The sequence below is a fragment of the Clinocottus analis genome, unplaced genomic scaffold, assembly GCF_023055335.1.
Source record: "Clinocottus analis isolate CAN_PGR_092001 unplaced genomic scaffold, fCliAna1.0.p SCAF_14, whole genome shotgun sequence".
In the NCBI taxonomy this organism is placed as follows: Eukaryota; Metazoa; Chordata; class Actinopteri; order Perciformes; family Cottidae; genus Clinocottus; species Clinocottus analis.
The window spans coordinates 4,665,760-4,690,864 of NW_027175865.1; the positions used below are offsets into that span (position 1 = coordinate 4,665,760).

At 40.9% G+C, this 25,105-nt stretch overlaps 3 protein-coding genes across 3 annotated transcripts; 2 read left to right on the forward strand and 1 right to left on the reverse strand.

The window, feature by feature from the left end:
• The first annotated feature begins 5,900 nt into the window (after nucleotides 1-5,900).
• Nucleotides 5,901-12,152, forward strand: clic1 (chloride intracellular channel 1). The gene is made up of 7 exons (XM_068576168.1): nucleotides 5,901-5,963; nucleotides 6,223-6,302; nucleotides 7,807-7,916; nucleotides 8,247-8,372; nucleotides 8,743-8,849; nucleotides 9,327-9,508; nucleotides 9,642-12,152. The coding sequence occupies exons 2-7, from the start codon at nucleotides 6,261-6,263 to the stop codon at nucleotides 9,801-9,803; spliced, it is 729 nt and encodes a 242-aa protein (XP_068432269.1). The 5' UTR covers nucleotides 5,901-5,963; nucleotides 6,223-6,260; the 3' UTR covers nucleotides 9,804-12,152.
• A 900-nt stretch (nucleotides 12,153-13,052) lies between these two features.
• Nucleotides 13,053-14,928, reverse strand: LOC137785254 (prostate stem cell antigen-like). Its single transcript, XM_068576393.1, has 3 exons — nucleotides 14,877-14,928; nucleotides 14,134-14,253; nucleotides 13,053-13,264 (listed from the first exon to the last, which is right to left on the reverse strand). Exons 1-3 carry the CDS (start codon nucleotides 14,926-14,928, stop codon nucleotides 13,053-13,055), a joined length of 384 nt encoding a protein of 127 aa, XP_068432494.1.
• A 3,556-nt stretch (nucleotides 14,929-18,484) lies between these two features.
• ddah2 (DDAH family member 2, ADMA-independent) lies at nucleotides 18,485-24,807 on the forward strand. Its single transcript, XM_068575758.1, has 6 exons — nucleotides 18,485-18,591; nucleotides 19,439-20,050; nucleotides 20,951-21,139; nucleotides 21,918-22,037; nucleotides 22,649-22,792; nucleotides 24,083-24,807. Exons 2-6 carry the CDS (start codon nucleotides 19,751-19,753, stop codon nucleotides 24,200-24,202), a joined length of 873 nt encoding a protein of 290 aa, XP_068431859.1. The 5' UTR covers nucleotides 18,485-18,591; nucleotides 19,439-19,750; the 3' UTR covers nucleotides 24,203-24,807.
• The last annotated feature ends 298 nt before the right edge of the window (nucleotides 24,808-25,105 follow it).

Below are 25,105 nucleotides of genomic sequence, written 5' to 3' on the forward strand. Positions count from 1 at the left end.
TCACTGCAGACCCTCATCTGTGCTGTCGGATCATTTAAGCGTGTCTTCGAACGTCTCTGTTGCATTGAGATCATCTTCTTTGGGCCGATAACTTCTCACTTAAACACAAACCTGTGTAAAAGTAAGACCATGAAGTTCATCTGGGTCTGTGCAGCATTGATGGCCATGTTTGTTACAGGTAAGAGGAACATTATCTGTAAAATATATCCTTGAACATGTTTACTAAAACGATCTTTTACGAGGATACAAATTATATTTTGGTTGCAGACGTTGACGTCACTGAAATGATCTAAATGCTGATAATCACAAATGCGTTTTGTGCCGCTCGTATGTAGGTCATATCAGTTAGAGCTCTCATATATTCTGAAATGTTCATTCACTATGTATGTTAATATGTTAACATTTTAAAGTTTGTATGCACACTAAAGAAATACAAATAAAAGAATTTCCAGATAAATAAGAATTGGAAACACCTGCTATCATCATACAGCAATAAATATAAGCACAAGATAAAAAAGACAAAAATCTTTCTGCGTAATCTCTTTCCACATTGACTTAAGCGATGACCTATAATAACGACCTCAGCCGTCATCTCTGTCGAGTTGAAGATTGTATCAAGGAAGTACTTAAAATGTTACGCTGCAAGAAAAACTGCCCAGGATCTAAATGGCGGGATCATATGCTTTCGTAAGTGTAAAAAATTGTAAACAATATAGTAGTTATGAGCAATAAGACTGTTGCTGGAGTTCTGATTGTATGAATAAAATATTTGCGAGCAGACAAACTTTATTAAACTTGTAAGATGAAGTCTGTCAATGACTGAAGCACCTGTGACAAATGGAGCATATCCATGTGAAGCTCATCTTTCTGCTTATGTCTGGGGCCTGGCTGCTATCATTTTGAAGAGATTATTGAAACTGTATTTTTATTATTATCAACACTCTGACAAGGATGACGACTATGATGAGACGTGATGAAGAAGACGACCTTAACACTGCGTTCAGGACAGTGGCGATGTGTCATGGAGTTTGATCACTGCCGGTTATTTTTCTCATTTAAAAAGAAAAGTAATGCCTTCTCCGGCATCATGTTTCTTTCTCTCTGCAGGTGAGTCCCTGACCTGTCACAGCTGCAGGGTGGGCTTTGCAGGTAAATGCCTGTACCGCTCCACTGAGGAGTGCGTTGACTCTCAGCCCAACTGCTACAGGGGAGAGCTGGGTGAGTAACACACACATGACAATCTGCTGTTCTTTTCGGTCCATGACAATAGATGGGTGTTTCCCTGCATAAGTGTGTAACTGTTCTAAACTCAAACTATTACACAATGCCGAAGATAAAAACCCTGTCCTTACAGTACTGACGGTACTATATTTAGGTGTGGCCATGTCGGATGTTATGCTTCACACAGACAGACGCATGACTTGTGAGAAATAACAATACCCTCATGTTTGCGTGCTGGTGAGTTTCAAACATTTCTAAGTACAGTGTCATGTGACCAATCCCTGAGGCAGGCAGCTGTTCGAAAACTAATACTTGGCTTGGATTCTGTTTTTTAAAAGGTTGTAATCATTTCACGTATTTCCGAGAGGTCAGGTTGCTTTGCACTGAGAAGAGGACAATGGCGTGGGGAAGAATCAAACATCGTGTACTTCTTCACTCCTGAAGTAATCAGGTTCCGGGAAGCTTGTGTTTATGTTTACTGTCTGTGAGTCAGTCGGCTGCTCCCATTTTACTTTCAACCATTGTTGCTGTTGCTATTACGCAACTCAGCACAATGCCTGGCACACAAAAGCAAACAAACCCTCTAATGCCACACACGCAGGTGAAAAGGTAATTCAAGACCAACTGGGGTTAGACATGACTGTGGTGACAAAGGATGTGTGTTCAAAATCGCGTACTCCTACGTCATTCCTCTTAACTGTCCCTTGTTGATACTCACCACAACTTGTTTGGTGTTGTATCTACTTTTAGATGAGATATGGGTGAAACTACCAGGACACAAAGGTCAAATTAGCTCCCGCCAAATCAGCTACATTATTGAAGCGCTGCGTGAGCATCGGAAATGATAATCCAATGTTGTTGTTTTTTTTACAGTAACTCCAAAAGTCGCCAGTTTGTGTCCTGGATTACTGAGTTACTAACAACACCCTGTGATCTCCTCCTTTAGCCTTCAACATCAGCCGTTTTATGAACCTACAGACTCAAGGCTGCCTGGCCTCGTCTCTCTGCAACAAAACCGAATCCGGGGCCCTCCTGACTGCCGGATACACCGTCACCAGGACCTGCTGCAGCACCGACTGCTGCAACGGAGCCGCATCCATCCAGATCCCTCTCACTGCAGCTTTGAGCGCCGCCCTATTGGCCGTTTGGAGCACTTGGAGCCTTTAAAAAACAACAACAACAGAGTCTATTCATTACTGAGGCGTTGATTTTGTACGAGATCACAAAAAATATAGTTTTCTATTGATACTCCCACTGTCGTAGCTTCTATGCCTGTAATTGTAGGGTCCGTACAGAACACAGTATAAAAGCTCAGTGTAATAACATGTTGTGCTGTCGCATGAGAATTAAACATAATCTGTAACTACTACCACAAAAGAATATTCGAACGGCATAAAACCCTTTTCTGCATGTTGATGATTAAACTAATAAAATAAAAACATTTATTGGGGCTCAGACTTGATGACAGTGAGATCCTTCAGGCTGTGAATGTTAAAGCAGTTTTTCAGGACTTCCTCTTCACATTACTGGAACACAAAACCTGATGCACCTCATTCCTGCGTGTTGTTTCTTTAGTGAGTCCAACCTGAAAGCTTCTTCACTCTCTCATAAGCAGTTTGAAGCCTTGAGGTGAAATTTTTTTTAAGAGGAAGCCATTGAAAGAAGAATGAATACTGCTTGGAAAGCAGGGATCATCCTGAGTGTCTTCATCGCCGCAGGTATGTTAAGAATAACATCCAATGCATCGAGGTAAAAGTTAATAAGAAGTAAAAACATGCTTTCATTTATCTGACCACGATATCAAATATGATTTACATCGTCTTTCCAACACTGTAATCGGATAACAGCTGTTCTCAAAAGAAATGGATTGTACTGAGGTTCATTAGTTATTTTTACAAATCAAATCCTTGGGATAAAGAAAGTTATATTAATGTTGTTTGTGATTACATCTTAGGGGGTTTCACTGTAGCTTGATGACAATAAGTCTGGGTCAAAGGTCTCGCCTAGTATTAATTCTAAGTTTGAAATCAAAAGAAAGCATTTGAAGAGCTTTCTGGATAGTAACACCTGTTCAGGTTGGATGTTTAATAAAATTAGCCCATATATTTATTAATCTTTCCTAAAACTATACCAGATATACTGGAAGTCACTGCACGCCCACCTGTAAAACCATAAAGCTACTTACACTTCATAAAAGTCAGACACGTAACAAATGAGCTCTCGAGGTGCTGGTGGAGAAACCAGAAACTAGCACAGATACCCTGACAGGGGCTGAACGCTGAGAAGTTGCTGAGTGACATTCTTTACTGTGAATCTGATGGTCACATGTTTTCACCTTTCTCTCTTCTTCAACAGCACAGTGCCTGACCTGTCGTCAGTGCCCTGTTGGTGTATTTGGGACGTGTCTGTTCGGAACAGACATCCAATGTGCCAATTCAACCGAGAGCTGCTTCCGCGGAGAAGCACGTAAGGACACCGCCACAACACTCTGGACATACTGTGAATACACTACAAGGGTTGAAATTGAACATATGGAAATTAATAGTGAAATAACACATGATTAAATTACCAAACTAATCAAATTAGCATCAAAATCATGCCTTACACATCACTAATAGGTTCAAACGGTTCCTGGCAAGTGTGCAAAATCAGTCTACTGATGAAGTTGGTGTGACACAATCAAAAGCAGACAATCTATATTAACCTTGAGTTGCGATTGGAAAACAGAGTGTGAACCGATATTGGAAGGTCAGACCTCTCTCTGTAGTGAGGTTTTAACATTTGTTGGCGTCATCTTTTGTTTCCAACCCTCCCAGAGTTCAATGCAACAGGGACGTTGACCCTGCACATCCGCGGCTGCCTGGACTCAGACCTGTGTGAGAAGACTATAACCGGCAGCTTCCTGGGTGCCGGTTACACCAGCAGTTTCCAGTGTTGCACAACAGACCTGTGCAATGGAGTCGCCTCTGTCCAGCTCTCTCTGACTGCGGCCCTCTGTGCTGCCATGCTGTCCTTTCTCATGCAATGAAGACTTTCTTTTAACAAATCCAAAAATCATCAATTAAACACACCATGAATCAATCGCCTGTTTTTTTTTTGACTTGTGTCATTATCCAAAAATACAGATTCAGGTCACTATCCATGCATAGAAGACAATGAGGTTGTGTCTTCAATTTTTAGCTTGAATTTGAAAACTTCAACCTGGCAGTGTGGAGAGTTTGGGGAAACCTTTTAACTTTATGTTGGGAGATAGAAAGCAGTACTTTGTTCATGCGTCCCAAACTATTTATTTAAAAATGTGACTGGCATGAGAAGCTAGTATTATCCACAGAGACACACAACAGGTTTATGTACGGTTTATTGTTTTCTCCACAGACGACCTGACTATTAAAATAAGACCCTTTGTCTGATATTGGAGAGTCAGTTGCTGCTGCACAATTTAGATCTCAATCAAAGTGTTACAAAATAGTTAAAAACCACTTATTCACAAACCCCCAACCGTTTTAAAAACATCTTCAAACTGTCCCTGGAAGTTCCCCAATGATTCCTGGGGCGGCCTGGATCTTAGGCATCCATGACAGGACATACTGTGAATACACTACAAGGGTTGACAATCAACATATTATGATCATATAACACATGATCACATTACCAAACTAATCAAATTAGCATCAAAATCATGCCTTTCACATGACTAATAGGTTCAAATAGTTCTCGGCAAGTGAGCAAATTGAGTCTACTGATGAAGTTGGTGTGACACAATCAAAAGGAAAAAATCTATATTAACCTTGAGTTGCGATTGGAAAACAGAGTATAAACCGATATTGGAAGGTCAAACCTCTCTGTAGTGAGTTTTTAACATTCATTGGCATCCTCTTTTGTTTCCAACTCTCCCAGAGTTCAATGCAACAGGGATGCTGACCCTGCACATCTACGGCTGCCTGTATCTGAATCAAGGCTTTGACAACCAGTGTTCGATGCCCATTGTACTGACATTGCTTATCATATTGATTTCAACATTTTGGATCATATTTAGAACAGCAAACAAAGTAAAGCTCAACAGCTCCCTCTACTGGCTTTTTACTGTACGGCAGCAAATATACAGTACAGAATATTTAAACAAATGTCTGTATTTGGTTTCAGAGAAGCAGATGCTCTGTATAAGTCAATGATATCGCTGTTCGCAACCCCTTTTAGTTTTTTTCCGTGACATATCGGGGTAAACGAGGATTTGACCATGAAAACGTGTTTTCATGGTCAACTTACGTGTGGACAACTTACGGCGCAAGATGCAGCTCATTTATAAGCAGACTATAATACAAAAATAAACTCTCTTAATTCATTAGATTGTTAAACTAAGACAGCAGTTAGAGGTGTGTTTTACATGTTGTAGAGAAAGACCTCCAGGAAGTTATAATGTTGGAAATAAAACGGGTTAAATGTAAATACTATAGCCTCTTAATCTTCTTCTTCTCCGACTTCAAAGCCACCCCGCGCTTTTTTTGTTTGTCACTTTCGGTCTTGAACGCCTCTTTATTTGGGGAAAAAGCTCAACCCGTCAAGCACCAGCAGGAAATGGAGGAGCTGTGATGATGATGATGATGATGATGATGATGATGATGGTGATGGTGATGATGGTGATGAGGAGGAGTGTGTCGCTGCAGCGGACTCGAGGCAGCAGACCTGGGAGGGGAAACGACCAGCAGGCGGCTTCAGGCGACAGCGACAACTTTAGACATTTTGTAGGTAGCCTCTACCGACTTAAAATGAGCTAAAACAAGCTATATGTTGCGCTTTGAAGAGGCGGCGGCTCGCTTTCTTCGACATGTCGGCTGTTTGTGAAGCTGCTACATTGTTTATCTGCTCATTTACTCATGTGGGGCTCGGAGCGGAAGATGGGCTCGGCTGCGCGAGTCTCCAACTCGTTATTGCGCCGTTTTGGAAATGCAACTTTGTCTTTAATTTGAACGTCTTGTGTTTTTGTTTTTTTCTCTTTTAAAGAAAAAAACTTTCGCGGTCTCGTGCAGCAGTAGGTGAGGATGAGTGACGTGAATCCGCCCAAAGTGGAACTTTTTGTCAGGGTAAGTGATTGACCCCCCCCCCCCCCCTCCTTCTCTCCCCTCTCCACACACACACACACACATACACGCACAACACAAAAAAGACACGGTGACGTTACGTGCCATTATCTTGTGTAACGAGAAGATACGGTGTCGTCTAAGGTTTCATATCTTTTCGTCTCCTCAACGTTATCACTGTGTCGTTATTACAAGCTGATAACATATCTCCACGCGGGAACAGAAAGTCACTTTACAGCTGTGCCATGTCGGATATGAGACCACCTCTGCTGACTCGCCGGGCTTGTGGCCTCAGTGGCAGCGAGAATAATCTAATTAAATGCACGTTAACTTAGTAGGCAGGCGACTTGAATCTATATTTAGTGACGCTAGTGTGTCAAGCGGGCTAATCTCATTTTCTTTGAGCCCGAAACTCAATACAACCAAATATGGCTTCCCCTCATGTCCTCCACACACGTTTAACATAATGATTCCTCTGTGTGAACATGTGCACCAGCCTCTACCTTTTTTTTTCTCAATTCAGGGGTGAAAGATGCCGTTGTAACTTCTCTAAATCCATGGTTTCTAGTCGGCCTCTTCAGTGACACTTGATACCCCGTAATTAACAAAAATAGACTACTTCTACCAAGTAAAGCTTCACATTGGCCTTGGTAACAGAAAGTAAGTGGCTTCCTGTTTTATTTGAATGGTAGGGGTTATACTGTCTGCTGTAGAATGACTGAACATGAAATATGGCTTCCTGCAGCCACACAGGGAACATTTTAAACGCTTCACGATCATTTCCTGAGCAGACTATAAGCTCTACTTGAACGCAAGATTGTTTCAACTATCGATCAACCAATCAATTGTTCGGGGAAGTAGTTTTCACGTTAAAAGTAGGAACATTGCTATGTTGCAGCTTTTCAGTCGCGGTGATTTTGTGCTTTTCTTCATCCGATGTGATTTTAAACTTGTTTAGCAGACACAATGAGAACTTAAAAACGTTCCCTTTTTCCTCCTCTATTTACTGACAGTTACAAACCAAATAATAAATCAGTAAATGGAGAAAATATTTGCAAGAATAATCAGTAATGAAAATAATAAAGAAATGAGTTGCAGCCAAATCATGTGAGATAAAGAGATGCAACAAATCATCACATCTGAGATGCTGGAACCAGAGTGTTTTTGTCCTTTTCGACTGAAAAATTCTTGAATCAATTAATTAATAGTTAATAAAAAAATGTTTCAGATTCATAAAATCAATAATTACAATCAATTATCAATTTATATTGTCAAATCATATTTATTTTGTCAATACTTTCTTTTAAATTAAACAAATAGTTACATGCCGCTGACTTTATGCTTAGACAGTGAAAACATATTGTCATTTTCTTTTGTTTTTAACAAAATAATCCTACATTGCAATGGCCCCCAGATGTGCCTCTACTTTGCACTGCTACTACATATTATAAATATACCAACAACTGTATGAAAAACATGAATAATATGAAATGTTTTTGTGCCCCAGGCAGGGAGTGATGGTCAGAACATCGGCAACTGTCCCTTCTCCCAGCGCATCTTCATGGTGCTGTGGCTGAAAGGAGTCACCTTCGATGTTACCACAGTGGATATGAAGAGGTGAACTCACTGTGTGTGTGTGTGTGTGTGTGTGTGTGTGTGTGTGTGTGTGTTGCACGTTTCTATTGGTCCAAAATGATGTTGTTCAAATGAGCCGTGCAGTAAAGGAACAAGGGGGCATTTCATTCAGATATTGAGTGTGAGAAGACATAAAGCTCCTCTGACAGCGGAGGAAGTCCTGAGTTACAAACTTGGGTCATTTCCTGTGGTTTCATATGTTTTGCCTTTTCCATCTTTTTCCGTTTTCTTCCATCCTTTTCCTGCCGTTTAACCCTCCCTCTCTTCACTGCTGGATGACGTTTAGATACTTCTTTTTCATCCACCTTTTAGGAAGCCAGACATCTTGAAGGACCTGGCTCCAGGAGCCCAGCCTCCCTTCCTGCTTTATGGCAACGAAGTGAAAACGGACACCAACCAGATTGAGGAGTTCCTGGAGGCTAATCTCTGCCCTCCAAAGTAATCACTCCATGCATCTGTTTTACAAATGTTTAATTTTGGTCCTTTTAGAGCTGAAACATCTAGTCAGTTGACAGAAGATCAGTAATCATCGTCCTTTTTCATTTTCTATATTCAGCTTCTCAATTGTGAGGAATTGCTGCATTTCCTTGTTTTTTCTGTTTGTAAATTTAATATTTTTTGGACTTTGTTGGACAATCTTACACTTTTAAACTAAACAATTAATAAACTAATCGCAAACAATCGTTAGTTGCAGCCCTAGTTTTTTGCTTGCCTCTGTCTTGGTTGAAGCCTTTCACGTTTCATTAATTAGAATAGTTGTTTGCAATGTGATGTGATTTAATTGTGACTCCTCTCTCTGCCTGTAAAGGTATCCCCGTCTGGCTGCTCGTAACCCAGAGTCAAACACAGCAGGCATGGATGTTTTCTCCAGATTCTCTGCTTATATAAAGAACCCGAACCCTAAGGACAATGAAAGTAAGTAGATCGAACATTTTAATTATGTGTGAGTCTTCATCCAGACTCTTACATTTTGAATAGACTCCACCCCTGTTTTGATTTTGGAGGTGTTTTCTGTGACAAGTACTGCTGAGCTCCTTCTGTCTTTCTCTGACCGAAAACCAGCAGGGAGCGTCCGAGTTAATAACATTACGGTCTGAGCTTTTCTTCCTCAGTGCAAGCGGGTCACCGGCTGCCCTCTGTGTTTAGCCACTCTGTGTTAGGTGATCTCAGTGGAAATGTCACTGGTGTTGGAAGAAAACTGTGTTTTATTGAATCCACCCCCTTATTTCTTCAAATGAAACATGCTGTCATTACAGCAATTTTAATGATTACGAAATTGCATTCGTCTGAAACAGCTTAGGTTTGCTAAAGTCTATTTTGGAGGAACAAACTGTCTCTTTAGCTTGATTTAAACATTGTATTTTAATATGTTCTGCGTGTGCATGTGCTCAGATCTCGAGAAAGGCCTCCTCAAGGCTCTGAAGAAGCTGGATGACTTCCTTGGCTCCCCTCTTCCTGACGAGATCGACGAGAATAGCACTGATGAGCTCACTTCCTCGTCCCGCCCCTTCCTGGACGGCCAAGAGCTTACTCTGGCTGACTGCAACTTGCTGCCTAAGCTCCACATTGTGAAGGTAATCTTCAGTGCTTTAAGCTGTGCAGCGTGGGGGGCCCCGGGATGAATATATAATAATGTTGACCGTATGCGTTTAGTCTAAAACTGAAGGCTTACGTCCAGCATGTTTCTCTCTCTTTTCTCCTCTGTAGGTGGGGTGTTTAAAATACAGAAACTTCAGCATCCCTGAGTCTCTGTCAAACCTCTGGAGGTACCTGAACGCGGCGTACGCCAGGCAGGAATTTTCCTCCACTTGCCCTATCGACGACGAGGTGCACTTCGCCTACTCCTGTGTAGCTAAAGCTCTCAAGTAGGAGCACAACAGGATGCATAAGTCGTTAATACACCTGCACAACAAACACACACATTTGCTCACCTGCACATAACAAACATTCACTCTGCCAGCAACTCGGTCGACCTGTTTCTCAAGAGCCTTCCATTGCGTCAGTCTTTGCAGCTTTAAAGAAGTTACGCTGGGATATTCTGACGAGTCCATATAGCTGGTTTAGTACCATCAGAATACACACTGGGGTTTGTTTAAAAGAGGTTTGTTCATGTTGTTATCCTGCTTTTAGTTTGCTACATGGACCAGTTCACATCAGGAAGAAAACAAGGAAACAAAGGAGTCAGATGAGCTGATGTAAAAACAAACACACGCACACACAGAAAGACTCGGCTGTTTCCCTGGACATTTACCTCTTTGAGAAATGAATGATTGATCACATTGCTTGCAGGCTCACACACACACATACATACATGTACACACTTACACAACTACAGCCTTGCTTGTGTACAGTTTCACCATCAGTAGATACACATTGTAAAGGTGTTCCCTCTTTCCTTCTTAATGTTTTTCTCCATTATATCTTTGTATTTTGAGGTGTACTTATCAGACACAAAGCTGCCTACCAGATCAAACTCCTACTCGTACCGTCCAAGCCTCACACAGACTGATCCGACTTGTTTTTTTTTTCAGTCTTGGTATTTAGGAAACAGAATCATGCGTACCATTACTAGCTCAACTGCCAAAGTGATATGATTTGTTTGTAATCACAAGGCTACATGCTTACTGTTTTGTTTCATTGCTAGGGAAACAAGGCTTTGAACAGTTGTGGTTTTATTCATAGGTTTTTATTAAATAACCTCAGAAAGGAAGTGAGGTGCTTTTCTTCTGCGGCCTGCAGACCAGGTCTGGCTTTTAGGGAGGCAGAGTTGTTACAGAGACAGGAAACCATTTCAATAGACTCGGGCTTCCTCTTTCTGCGCTCCCACAGCAGGCACTAAGGATTATTCAAGATTAACAAGCTTGTTTATGATCCACTGCCAATCTCTTGCCAACAGTTCATTTTGTTCTATCTGTCATGTATGAAGAATACTTTTTAGTGTCGTATAAAAGACGGAGCTCAGGTTGTGAGTGTATTAAAGTTGCTTTGGATGAAGAAGTTAAAGGCTGAAGCACTTGTACGACTTACTCTGGTAGCTTAGTGCGCAAGACCGGTTCCGCCTTGTATTTCTCTTGAGGCAAATCAGCAGCAGGAAGTGCAAAGTGACAAGATATGCATGTTTAAAATAAAAACTGCACTTGCAGCATTGACCTGAAAATCCTCCAATTACCTAAAACGTTCCAAATGTCCTTAAATATTGTAGAATAGCATACAGTTTGGTAAGAAACATATATTTATATTGCACCGTAGATAGGACACGCCCTTTTTCGTGAAGGATATTCACTATCATGTCACCCAGTGTAACAATGTGGCTCACTCATGCCTGTTTTTATTTATTTACAGGAAATGTTTTGATAATTAGAAACATGTGTAAAGGCCCTAGACTCACCCTTAAATTCAAAACCTTGTATATTTAGTAATTTAAGGCTCGTAAAAGGGACTTGAAATGAAACCGCTGGAAAGAACTGGAACCAATAAGAACACGTCTTGTCCGCCTGCAGCCACCGCCTGTGAGCATGGGTTTTATTCATCTCAGCAACTCCGCAAAGTAACATTTATGGAGGCCGTTTGCAATTAAGACTTAAAATATACAGTAGGTTTGTTAAGCGTCATGTCTCAGATCAGGGTGAAGCTCATTCAAATTATTTTTTACCTAAGTGCAATTTAAGCCTTTTGAAAAGACAGTGGGAGCACAGTTAGTTATTTTTCTACATGATTTTAGTTAAATCCTTCTTAAAGGTGTAAAACAAGTGTTGATCAAAGAGATGATACTGTATATTTTATATTGACTGAATGGTTGTGGATTTCCTCTATTTTCTAAATATGGAACAACTTTTAAAGGGACTGTGTCTGAATCATTTCAGTATTTTAGTATTTCTTAAGTGTGCAAGAAACAGAATTCAGGAACCATTTAACTTGATATATTCATTAAAATGTTATCTTCAGATTATTGTTTTCCACTTCACTGTTTAACAAAAAGTAATCTTCCTTTCATGTATTTTCTTTATGAAACTCATATTTAGTTTTTTTAGTTTCCTACCCCTATGAATTCCCCTAAAAATCTTGTGTCTTTTTTCATGACGTCACTAACTCACTGTCCACAGGATCAAAACAAACAGTGGTGTGTAAAGTAAACCAGAAGAGAGATAACCAAGAAAATATCATACTAACAGCACAGCAGAAATGTATGTTGTTCTTACAAAGACACTTTTATTAATATCCCAATAAAGAAATATCTTGATAATAAATCCATTTACAAATGTGTTTTTATTTGTTACGGCGAATAACAACATGGAAATAAAATCTGTGTAAGTGGTATGCTCAAAGCTTATAAAGCAGTGATTGCAAGCATGTTGTCAGTACAGTCATTTAAACAAAATATATATATACACACTCAAAGTAAATACACATAAAATAGAGCACAAATACAAAGAAGGCATCTCTTCTGGGAGAGTTATGATGTCATCATTAATGTCATTTAGACTTACACTGACTAAATATATATATTTTGAGTTTCACACCTTAACATCCAATTAGTATCTTTTCTGGAGCTTTCGCCTATTTGATATGAAAATAAAGATGTTCAGTTTGAGGCTGTTTCAGAGTATTTTAGTGATTTCTTATCCAGGTTGGTTATGAAAGTTCAAGGTTCATTCCTGACAGTGGAAACAGAAGTTGATAAACCAGTTTAACTTGAAATCAGTAACTGTTCTGGAGCTTTATCTGACCTTTATCTGTTTCCAAAATGTTTAAAACAATTTAATTTAAACTTTAAAGACAACATGGGCAACACAAATATAATATATGTATGATCTGGTACAGCAACTAAATAGACCTTGAGGTGAAATTGGTTTTAAATGATGTATATCTTGATATTAGTCTGTTATTATTTTAGTCTGTTATTATTTAAGAACAATATAGTGTGGTAGTTGCATTTTGTAATTGTTTTTCTTCGCCACTTCACATACATGTCAAATTGTTTCTATTATTTAAAATGTATGCTTTTTTTTTTTTTTTTTTTAAACCTTTTTGAGAAAAGTAGATGCTACGAGTATGGAAACGATCAGACAATATGAGCCAGTTCATCGCTCGTACAACAAGCTTTGACCCCTGTGACCTTCAGGCCAGCAGCAGAGCGAGAGCCGGCAGCAGGGCGAGAGCGGCTCCTCCCCACCGGAGGGCAGCAAAGGACCGGGCCCCGTTACAAAGGTCCGTATCGCAGCAGACGTTGGTGTAGTTGAAGTAGAGGCCAGAGGCGTATTTCTGTCCGCTCACGCCACACTGGGACGGGGCTGCACAGCTCTTCTCGTACATCGTCACTTGTAGCGCGCCTACGAGAGAAGGGAGGCAGCTTTATTCTGGTGCTCGTTGACAACTGCCCGAGCATTTAGGAGTTAACCTGCGCGTGAATCGGGAAAAGGGCTTTATGAGACGCAGTGAACGCTCCACCCACGAAGCCCAGAAAGCTATTTTTAGAGATAATTTGATGGCATCACAGATATCAGTGATCTGTCAGCCGGCCTGATGAGACATGAGATCTGATTTTGTCTGGTTTGTTTTGAAAACAAATCACATTTTATTTTATATATCCATAGCAACAACACGCAGAGCTCAGACTACATATTTTGACAATCAATGTTTCATTTTTTTATGTATTTTTTCCTCCAAAAGCGAGCTGGACAATTTTGTTATTTTAACATCTGTTTTTATTCCAGATTTTGGAGCTTTCTGAGTTTTTCTCAGAAAATCTAAAAAAAACCCTCAATTGAGTTATCCAGATAACTCAATAAACGTGCTTCTCAGAACTGGACCCCCATATCCGAGATTTATAATAAAACTGTTACTGTGACACTTACTGTAAATGGCCTTTATTAGGAGAGCAGTGAATGAACTGTAACGACAAAAAGTACTTACAGTCCTTTGGATGTGGGTGTAAACGGCCTGAACTAAAGATGATAGTTTCACTTAATAGTCATTGTATTTCTTCAAATCCCAAACAAAACTGTTCTAATACAAATACTATGCCCGTTATACGCTTCTGAAATCTGTTCACACGATGTACGGCACAATGAGGCTTTGTTTGCCAATTTGTGACCATTCTGCCCTAGATTCTCAGAAATAATCCCATCTACAGACACAGAACTAAACTCTCTCTCTCTCACACACACACAAACACACACACACACACTCTGGATCTCACCCCGTTTTCCCATGGCAGTGCTGGACAGGCAGCGCTGTCCGGCTGGACACTCCTGTGGAAACTTAAAGCAGTCCAGAGGAGAGATGGCTGGGAATAGACAGGTGTAGCAGCTCAAACAGGCTGAAGGAGACGATGGAGAAAAAGATACAAAGGAACTTACTGTGATTCATATTTAAGAGTTGACCCAATGTTATAATGCTGCATCGACTGATAACAGATGACATAACATTATGATAGGGATTCTTCAATTTGTCGAACAAAAAAAGAAAAGAAAACTTTGAGCAACTACAAGGAACTTTTATTTTGTGTATATTTTGGCCGCCTCTGTGGACAGAGGCGGTCGTGTTTCTACGGGCGCCGCTGAATACTGTCGAAAAGATGCAAAAATATCAATTCTCTGAAGAGAAATCTCCTGCTGCTTCATTTCAACTCGCTCTGCTCGCCGCGAAACTTCGCCTGTAAAGATGTGAACATAGAAACTGGTGATGGGAATTAAGGAAAAACTATCCAGAAATATCAAATCTTCTTTGCTGAGTCAACTGTCTAGTACCATAAAGACACTGCAGACATCAATTTACTGTTGATAAATAATATTATCCAATATATGGGCTGGACGATGGCAAGACATTCTGCAAATTGTAAAAAATGTGTGTGTGTGTGTGTGTGTGTGTGTGTGTGTGTATATATATATATATATATATATATATATATATATATATATATATATAAATTCTCTGAAATACCTGCCAGAGGGAGACAACACAGCAGTAAAATCACAAGTTGTGATCCAGACATGATGCTTCCAGTAAAAAGATCTTTAAATTGTTTTCAGTTGATGATTCCAGCACGTGCAAAGATCCCCGTCTCAACGCTGATACTCTACGTCCCACAACTCAGTCCGGAATCAAATTTTGCTTGTGAGCTCACACCCTCCGTCTTTTAATCCCGTTTCCTTTCTATTAGGCGGATGAAGATGGCACCACCTCAAATGTAGTTCGTACTGTCAGCACCTTTAGGTCACCTGAAGGTTCTCTTCATGTCACTCTTGTTCTCCTTCTCTATCTTCGTCTTGAAGACCTTCGTCACTCAGGCAGCGGGTGTCTCCTCCCTGAACCAAATTTAATTTGGAGCAGTAATTATGATCAGCTGACTGGTAAAGATAGTCTGAGAATGAGATTTTGGTTGTGTTTGGTTGGTGTTCATGTTTATATTGCACGAAGCGACACAACTACAGGAAGTAAGTTTCATACAGCTGAATGAGATGACCTCTGACCCCAAAGGAAATGAGGTAGAAGTATTGAATGAGTTGTTTTATTTAGAATAACTTTATGTATGTCATGTAGAGGGAAATATATGATGTCGTATAGGCCCTCTGACTGGTGTATTAATTTAATATAATTTAATGTTATTCCTGTTAGGAAACATTAATGAGCAGGATTTACTCTTCTCTCCTGTCTTGTTTGTGGTAGTAAGTAACTTCTTTACATATTCAGTGTTTTATTACACGTTTGTCTTTTTTTTATGTCAATGATACATTTTTACATTTTAATTGATAAACACCTGGACTATAATAACTCATAGTATTACTATATTATATGTTCAGCAGCTGATGTTTCAAACTTTCTGCACAATATGGAAAATGAGTTGACAATTCTGTCTCTCTGCTCTCACCGATCTTGCAGGAAATATTTTTATTTTTGTATTATTTGTCAAAATAAGACATGATGTGTTTATGCATTGCGTATATGTGTGCATGAGACAGCAGCTAGGATGCTGCGAAGAAGTCAGAAAGGACAGCACCAAAGTCAGCAGAGAGCAGAAAGAGTCAGCATCCTAGAAAGAGAAAGAAACAGCGTGTCAGAGACAGAGAGTCAGTGAGATGGAGAGCGAGGCCGTTTAACTGAATTATCCTTTAGGGTGTAATGGGAGACACGAGGACAGCGTGCAGGACGGTCTGCTGACAGCGGTCTTGTGATGCGTGAGCCAAGCAGGCTCAGACTGAATAAGCAGTTTACCCGTTTGATTAAGAACAGCACACAGCCAAAAAGCCTCGAAAAAAAGTCCCTTAAAATGTTGACGGATCAGTTTTCACAACGGCTTTTTTTCTTTTATTTCTCTTGTTTGTGTACTTTAATCTGGATGATGTGATGTACACTGAAATAATCAGAGGGCTAGGACCAGTCATACATGTAAATAATGCATGGCATGTTAAAGTGTGTGAATGTGTGTGTGCGTGTGTGTGTGTGTGTCTGGCCGCTTTTTTTGGACTCGCTCACTCACTTTCAATTTGCATTGAAAATGTTTGATATGTTGGAAATGTTTGTGTCGTGAAATAAAGCATTTAAAGTAACCAACACTTGTGACACAGTGTTAGAAAATCATACAAAACACTGTCTGATATACAGTGCAGTCCATTTGTGCCGCCTGTATAAGAACAGATCAGGTGCTGGGGGGGTAAAGGTTGTGTCTTTCACTGTTTTTAAAGACAATGCATAAACTTTCTGATCCTATATTTAACTGTGATGTTTCATGTGCTGGCTGAAGAATCTCAGTGAGCAGATTGTATTCTTTAATCCTGTCTGTGCCGACATCATTTTGACCCACATTTGAGGAAAAGCCAGATTATGATTTTTTTTGGGCCGTGTCACACAGACAGGAAAGCGACATCAACGGGGGCTCAGCGATACAGCATACACAGTGTTTAATCATGATGACTTAGATCAGGGGAAGATGAGGAAAACAGCCAGGTCAAAGAAATGCACAGTGAACCTGATGAGGTCAATGCAGGGTGGGAAGGATAATTACACATCAGATAGTCTAAGTGTGCATTTAGATACAGCCTGACCTTCCATACAATGCATCAGGATTAAGGGGAGACTAGGAGTCCTAGAAAATCAAATCCATCATTCATTCAATGTCTCAATACAAGGGAAGGGTATCAGAGTAGGTTTTATGTGGAAAGAAAAGTAGAGATTTCATCAGTTGGGCCTTCATGCTTGACTTTCTGGAATTTAACAATAATTTGGGCAGCTAATGTTCAGTCAAACGGCTCATTGTTACTCTGATTTAATGTTGTAGCCTTTAAGTTATCAACACGAGTTACAGTTTGATGTAATCCTCAAGCGGCAGAGTTTTGATTTCAAAGGTGGGGGAGAGGAGACAGTTATTAGATCGGGCACGAATCCTCAAAAGAGGTTTTTGTTTTCAGAAAGCTCTACCCGAGGTCAAACTAAACACAACCATGTTTTCATAATGTTCATGATGATGGTTGTGACCACAATTTGTCATACAGTAAAAAGTAATCCAGCTGATTAACATATTTTTGGGACATTTGTTTGGCACCAAATACTACGTCATTTAAAAACAATACTATGATAATTCATGACATACTATATTTTTATGACTTTTTCAAGACATTTTGTACTATAACATTTTCTATGAACTACATCAACCATTTTTCATGGAATTAATATTCCATGAAATTGTTTTAGACAAAAATATACTATGATATTTTTTTATAAAATACGGTGTCATTTTTTTTTATGACAAGCCAAACTGACATTTGTGTATCATACCAAACTATGCTATGACATTTGGTAAAACTTTTTTAATGAAGTACTATACTATGACACATTTGTATTACATAATATGCTCTGACTTTGTTTATGAGTTTGTTTATGGCATACTTTACTGTGACCTTTATATGACCTTTTTATGACATCCATGACATGACCTCTTTCATGAAGTCTACATTTTCTATGAAATACTAAACAATTCCTATTTTTTTTTTCATTAAAAAAAACTCTGACACCTTTGTGCCATAAAAAGCGGAGGGTAAAATTTGTCAAAAGAAATATTTATCCTCAGACTAAAGAAAAGATACTTTTACAGTTTTAACACAAAACGTTGCGCTTGTAGTTGTTCGCACTACAATCACCATTATTGACAGCCAATACAATGCTCCAATCATCGATAATTGAACCCGGACAGGACGTGTGGGGGATGGGGGGCCTGGACGAAAGGGAGGTGTGTCAAACTAAACTTAGCGAGGCAAAGAACACCGGAAACTGAGCGATTTGGCTTTAAAGAATAAGAGCATGGTCCCTAAAACTCGTACGTATGACCACCGCCTTTTTGTTGGGGCTTAATCACTACTGTGTTTGACTTACAATACATCAGCAATGTTATTTGATGAAGAGAGATCTGGTGTGATTTTGATGAGATGGCTGACAATACAGCTCTAAACTCCGGGGGTCCGAGTCTCCGTGTTTTTTTGAAATGCTCAACCGGAAATAGTCACACTCCCAGTCGCCAGCTTGCTTTGACATGATGCTTCATTAGTTGGTCCGTAGAGAAAGACAACAGGAGAATAACGGGAACTGGTGGGTCGGATTTGAAAATTAAATCAAACAAGAGAAGAAGAAAAAAAACCGAGCGCGCGCGCGCGGACACAGTCAGGTGAGATATGAAATCCACACGTGTGACGTTATTTGTTATTTGTTGCAACTTCTGTGAGTGTTGGGGATAGTTTCCCCCACGAGAGAGACGTGGAGCCGTCATCAGCAGAAGTCCCGCTGGCTGTGAACTGTTGACGTTATTTGGACGGCGGGGCGCGCGCGCGCGCGCTCCTGCAGCCTTATACGTCCAAGAGGTGCAGCTCCTGGACTGTGGTCCATATTCATATTCATTTCTGCCGCTGGAGAACTCGCGGCGACGCAGTCTGGACACATATTAACTGTTAACCGTGATTTCACAGCCTGAACTTGCAGCGAAGTCTTCTTGAAAGAAACAATCTCTTCCTGCTGCCTCGTCACAAAAGCAACAATAACATTAAAGCACAGCACTTGTTGCATAAGTTATGATCCAGATTTCGGGAACATCCTGTGTGGAAGTTCCTTTTTCTGCAGCCTCACAGTGGGAGACTGCTGCGAGGTACAGGGGAGATGAGATGATGAAAGGGCAATTGTCCCAAATCCAACCCACTGGCCGACCATGGAGAGGCTTTGCAGCATATTGCAGAAGAATGTTTCCTTTCATTCTCGCCTTGGACAAAGCCGCTTTTTTTTGGTGTTTTTTTTAAATTCTGCAGACCTTGAATGGTTTACCGGTGATAATATCTCCTCTGACAAACAAACGATCGCAACGTTTCACATTTGTTGCAGTTCTGTAGTGCTGTGTGTAAATCTCCATCGTAATATCATAGATATTTACTTTTTTTTCCGTGGCCTTGGGTTATTTGTATCCCACAAGAGATGGAATTTGTTTCATTGTGGTTTGTTAATGTGTCCATCTCCTTCCTCCTCAGGCCGGAGTCTTCTGCTTCCACTTCCCTGCATCTGCCAAAGGTATAGAACTAGTCGGAGTACTGGAAGGAAAGAAGAAGCGGAGAGACTGGGACGCAGGTGCTCTCCGTGTTCCTCGTGGACATCCTGATCCATTAGCTCAAGTTAAACTTCACCTGTTATTGTTCAAGACTAGACTGTGACGAAGTTGATAACTCTCATCCTTTTTATTACCTCCTTGCTTGTCTTCTCACCAAACTTGTCGGCGTCTTGACAGAACACCCTCACTTGCACCCACTTCTTGATAGACGTACGGGCATTCGTTCATTGAAATCATGGCGAACATGTGCCCATATGGCCGCTTCACCCACGCCGTGGTGCGGGGCATCCCCGAGACCTTTGGGAAAGCAGCGGGAGACGGCCGTGAGAACGGGGAGACCTCGGTGGAGCTGGCCAAAGCTCAGCGTCAGTTCGGTTGCCTGACGGGAGCCCTGAGGCAGAAGGTGGGCCTGCAGCTGATCGAGATCCCCCCCGACCCCGAGCTGCCGGAGAGCTGGAGGATAGAGGACGTGGCCATCATCCATGGAGACACGGCGCTCATCACCCGGCCGCTAAAGCAGCAGAGACGCAGCGAGGTAACGCCGCGGAGAAGAACGTGGCTTAAATGCAGCACCCTAATCCTCTGACAATGCTCTTAATCTCGCTTTGTCCAACAAAGCGCAGTCAGCAGCTGTTTGTGTCGGTTCATATCAAGTATGGTGTGAGAATAAACCTGCAACAGATGCTTCACTTGTTTAGATTAAGTTACATTATTGTCATGTGGACTAAAAGACTCATGTTGGGGCTTCCAGTTGCCTTTTGGCACCCCTTAACTCAAGAGTGGACTTTGGAAAATAACCGTCTCAAACCAAGACATGACTGAAACCAAACAGTCCTCATGACGCTCGTGTTTTTGTTGTCCTTTACGTTTGATTTTGCAAAGTAATATAATGTTTTTTGAGCAGCAGAAATTACTTCTGTGTGTCTGTCTGTGGATAACTTTAATTTATCACCACAAAGAATATATGGAATTTGGTTCTAATTGTAGGAGAAATAGGGATTGAATTCAAATTATGATAATTGGTAACGGTAATTTGGTTTCTAATGGACACTGTAAATATGTTTTCTTTATTAATGAGGAACTGTTGGAATAGTTCATGTCCAGCTATTTTCCCTATAATTTATGTACTAAATTACATTGTTTTTTTCTACTTCCTACAAAATTATTCCAGATCTATTTTTGACAAAGTGTGAGGGGTTTCTTGCACTGAAATAACAAAACAATAATGTAGATGCTTTGGAGCCTGTAAGGCCATATTGTCAACATATTTTATAGTTAATAACATAGATGGATAACACAAACGTGTGTGTGTGTGTGTGTGTGTGTGTGTGTCTACATTGACACGTGTACACAGTCGAGCTCTCCCACGGACTGAAGTTGGGGCGCGAATGTGTTTCTTTCTCTTCATCCTGCTCTTTGCTCCTCCTCTCTCCAGGTGGAGGCGGTGAGGAGGGTGGTGTCGGAGCTGAGTCTGACTGTGGTGGAGATGGGTTCCGAGGAAGGGGACTCTGGAGGGGCCACGCTGGAGGGCGGCGACGTCCTCTTCACAGGAAAGGAGTTCTTTGTCGGCATCTCGTCCCACACCAACCACAGAGGGGCGGAGGTACTGGCGGACACGTTCAGGGTACGTTCAGAGGCCCGCGGAGAAGATGAAGCTGAGGCTGGAAAACAAATCGCTGGAAAGCAGTTGATCGGACGCGTCGTTTGGGTCTTAAGCAATAAAAGGGTGTTAAAATGGGATGATCCACTACCAATTAATATAATAAGTATTGTTTGAGCCAGTGCACCTAAGTCTTCAGTGCCAGGATGCCTGCCATAAAGTAGACTGCTGGAGTGAGCAGGTGGCCATTTGCTGTGTTGCATTTGGGGAATTGTAGTCGGTAAACGATGATGAATGAGGTCGTTCAATCGGCCAAATACTGGAGACCACACGGTGGGCCCCTCCGGCTCTTCCTCCACTTCTCTTAAGTGCACTTTTGCTATTTCTAAAACCCACAGATTTAGAGAGTGTGAGTGAGATTCTGTCTGGTATGAACAAGCGCTTTGTATGCTTTTTGCATGCGTTGTTTATAAAATCAATGTTTCAAGTGCTTTTTACGTAGTTCTAGCCACATATTTATCTGTAACTTTAATAATAACACCAGTATAAATACTGGCTAGAACTAGCCATCACTGCCACTTAAAGGACTATTCAGACCAAAAGGTGGCAACTGCCTCTGATCCTCAACAAGAAACTCCAGACTCACACAGCGGACGACTTCAAGTGCGACTAGTTTGGCATTTGAATGGAGGTTATTATTTGACCGACTGTTTGCTGTGACAAACACAACCAGATGAGGGGACATGAGGGAAACGTGGAGGGACAGCGTGTTAATTAAACCTCTTAACCGCCGTCTGCCCAGGACTTTGCTGTATCCACCGTCCCCGTCTGTGGTGGCGCACGGCTGAGAAACATCTGCTCCATGGGAGGACCCGACACCATCATCATCAGCAACAGTGACGGGGCCAAGAAGACTCTCCGGGTGAGCGCTTGTATTTGCAGTAGGTGTGTGTGTGTGTGCATGAGGTGCTATGAAATACAGATTTCTTATAAGAGCTATTTAATAAGGAAATTATCTTTTAAAGGAAATTAACATTTGGGGCATACGCTTCTTTGCTTTCTTACAGAGTGTTAGGTGATACAGTAATTCATCAAGACTGCAGCCAATATGGCTCCTTAAAATGTACAATAACACATCAGTGATGAGTAAAGTCTGAGCAAAAATGATTTTTTTAATTCATGCGGCAGATCTAAAAGGGGATTTTAATGATTTGATCTATTAGTTTATCGATGACTCATTTTTCCAAAATGACATACTGCAAAATGATGTCGTCGGCCGGCTATCAAGCCTATGTTCTATCATCCATAGTGTGTTTTTCATTCCCTCTGTCCCGACGTGGACCGCACACATGATTTATTTCCTAACGGCTGATGTCATATTAACAGTAGCACTAATGCTCCCTTTGAGTCTATGTGTAATGCTGGGCGTGGCACGCTGCAGTGTGTGTGTGTGTGTGTGTGTGTGTGTGTGTGTGTGTGTGTGTGTGTGTGTGTGTGTGTGTGTACTATTACGTGTGCACTGTTTGCCTCCAGATGATGGAACAGCTGACCAGTCACCACTATGAAGTGCTCACTGTTCCTGAGGAATCGGCAGCAAACTGCATCTACATCAAAGGTCCGTCTAAACTGGACTTCCTGCTCCACCGGCCTGCAGAGGAATGTCCCGACAGCGTCTCTGTGAGTAGAGCTGATGATAGTTTGTTTTATTGCAGGCCTCAGGTTCAAGAAGAGACTCATCTTTGTTACATCAAAGGGTTACGGCGACTTTAATATTACACCACCCTAAAACTGTGGCCCTCAATGGGGATCGCTTGGACAAAGGACAGAGCCTGACTCTCTGAAACAGCGGATCCAGTTCTACAATAGTACTCAATGAAGTCTTTTTTTATGAGACCATTCCTGTCTGGTAATAATCACCCACATCTGTCAAACTCAAAATAGACTGAGGGTTTGAGGTTTTATTCAATTTCACTGGCTGAGTAGTGGAAACCGCAACATAACTGATGGAAATCATCAGAATTGAACATACAAGGAATTTGACCCCGTGAAAGGTACAATAAGACAATGAATAAAAATAGTATACAAATATGAAATAGTATCAGTGGAGAGTATTAACCTGTGATGGCATTTGATATAGTCAGTGGCCACTTCTGTCTCCTAGTCAAAGTCCTAAAAACCGCAATATTATGCTGAGGTCAGTGCATATTTTCAAGTTATTTCTGACTTTGAAGTAACTAATTGATAAGAAGCAGAAAGACTAGATAGACCCTTAGACTATGAACAGGAGGATAAACAAGACTTTGGCCAGACATATTCCAAAAATGCTTGCCTCTGGTGTAACTATTGCAAGTAGATATGATAGAAAAGCTGCAGTCCCGAGGAGCCGCTCACTCACAGCATTACTCTTTATTGTTTCAAATGAGAGTAGGCGAAAGGATAAACGTTACGAGATCTTAAATTGTATGTGCTCAGATTTTTTTTTAAAGTTAAAAGGGGACTTTGAGTTTTAAAAATTAAGACTAACAGTCCAAACTTTAAAATGATGAAAAATACACTTTTACGTGATAGACTTGCACCAGATGATTCGTCAAGTACTTTTTCTGTCATCACTTAATAAACTGTTACAGTAATTTAATGCTTCTGAAATGACGCTATGACATGAAAAAGAAAATAAAGCCAAAAGAACTTCCATTCCAACCACTATTGGCTTTCTGTAGTTGTTAAATAATCTTTGCATGAGATAAATGTTATGCAAGGTCCAAAAGACGGGAGATAATTTAGCTGACTATGCATTGTTGCTTTTCCTCCAGTGAACTCTTAATTGTAAACAAAAAAAAGGCAAATTTTAAGAACATTCTGTCTACAGTAAGAGCTGCTTAGGTCATCTCTGAGCCAGTAAGTTCTTCCAGGGGTCTGAGATACTGTGTGTCTGGATGAGCAAGTAATTTCCTCCCCTCCTCTCTGCAGGCGTTCCAGAAGCTTCAGGACTACACCCTCCTGCCGACAGCCTGCAGCGAGGCGTCCAAACTGGGAGCGTCTCTGTCCTCGCTCTGCCTCCTCATCAACAGAAAGCACACGCATTTCTGAAAACTCCTTTCCAACCTTCTGCGTGCTACAGAGCGTGTCCATGTTCACGGTGGGGTGATAGGTATTTATTTCAGGGGGGAAAACACTGACACATCCGTATGAGAATATGATCCAACTGTAACATCTGCTAACAGACTTAATTTAGGCTGATTCTTTGCGCCGCTGCCCCCTGCTGAACAAATGGTAAAGCAGGCTGGTTTCCTCACCAGACTTCAACATAACTACCACTAGAACCACTAAATTCAACTGTAGCTTCTGCAGACTGAGAAATGTAAAAAAATTAAATTAAAAAAAATGCTAAACAGACTATTGGTACCAAATTAAAACCTTTTTAAATGACACACAAAGCAATTGGAATGGTTCACTAATGATGTAAAACCAGTAAAATATGGCCTGGAATGAAGTATTCCAGTACCACATTAGCAAAAATAATGGAACCTGGAAGTGACATGTGCATCTTTGTCCATTACACTTGTTGGTATATTTCAGTAGTTTTTAGTTTTACAAAAACTGCAATCTACATGTGTAGCTGCTGCTAAGTATAAAAAGCTTTTCATATGTGAATTTTCTAGCAAGTGTGTGATGTGTATGTGATGCCAATAAAATTTCACTGACAGACGTGGTCCTGTTTATACTGTCCAAGAACTGAAACACTGGAGAAGCAGGGTTCATACACATTTCAACCAATGGATTTCCATGACTAAGCTATTTGTGAACGAGGTGTATAAATGAGAAAGTGACTCATACCTGCAAACTCATAAGGGGTGAAAAAGGTGACAGCGGTGGGGTCTGCGGCGGGTCACTGGCAGTTGCCACTTAAGTGTCAAACAGCACAAGCAAATGCGACTTGTTGAAGCTGACAAGCTTAATGGGTGGAGCCAGTTTTATGATCACAGGAAGGAA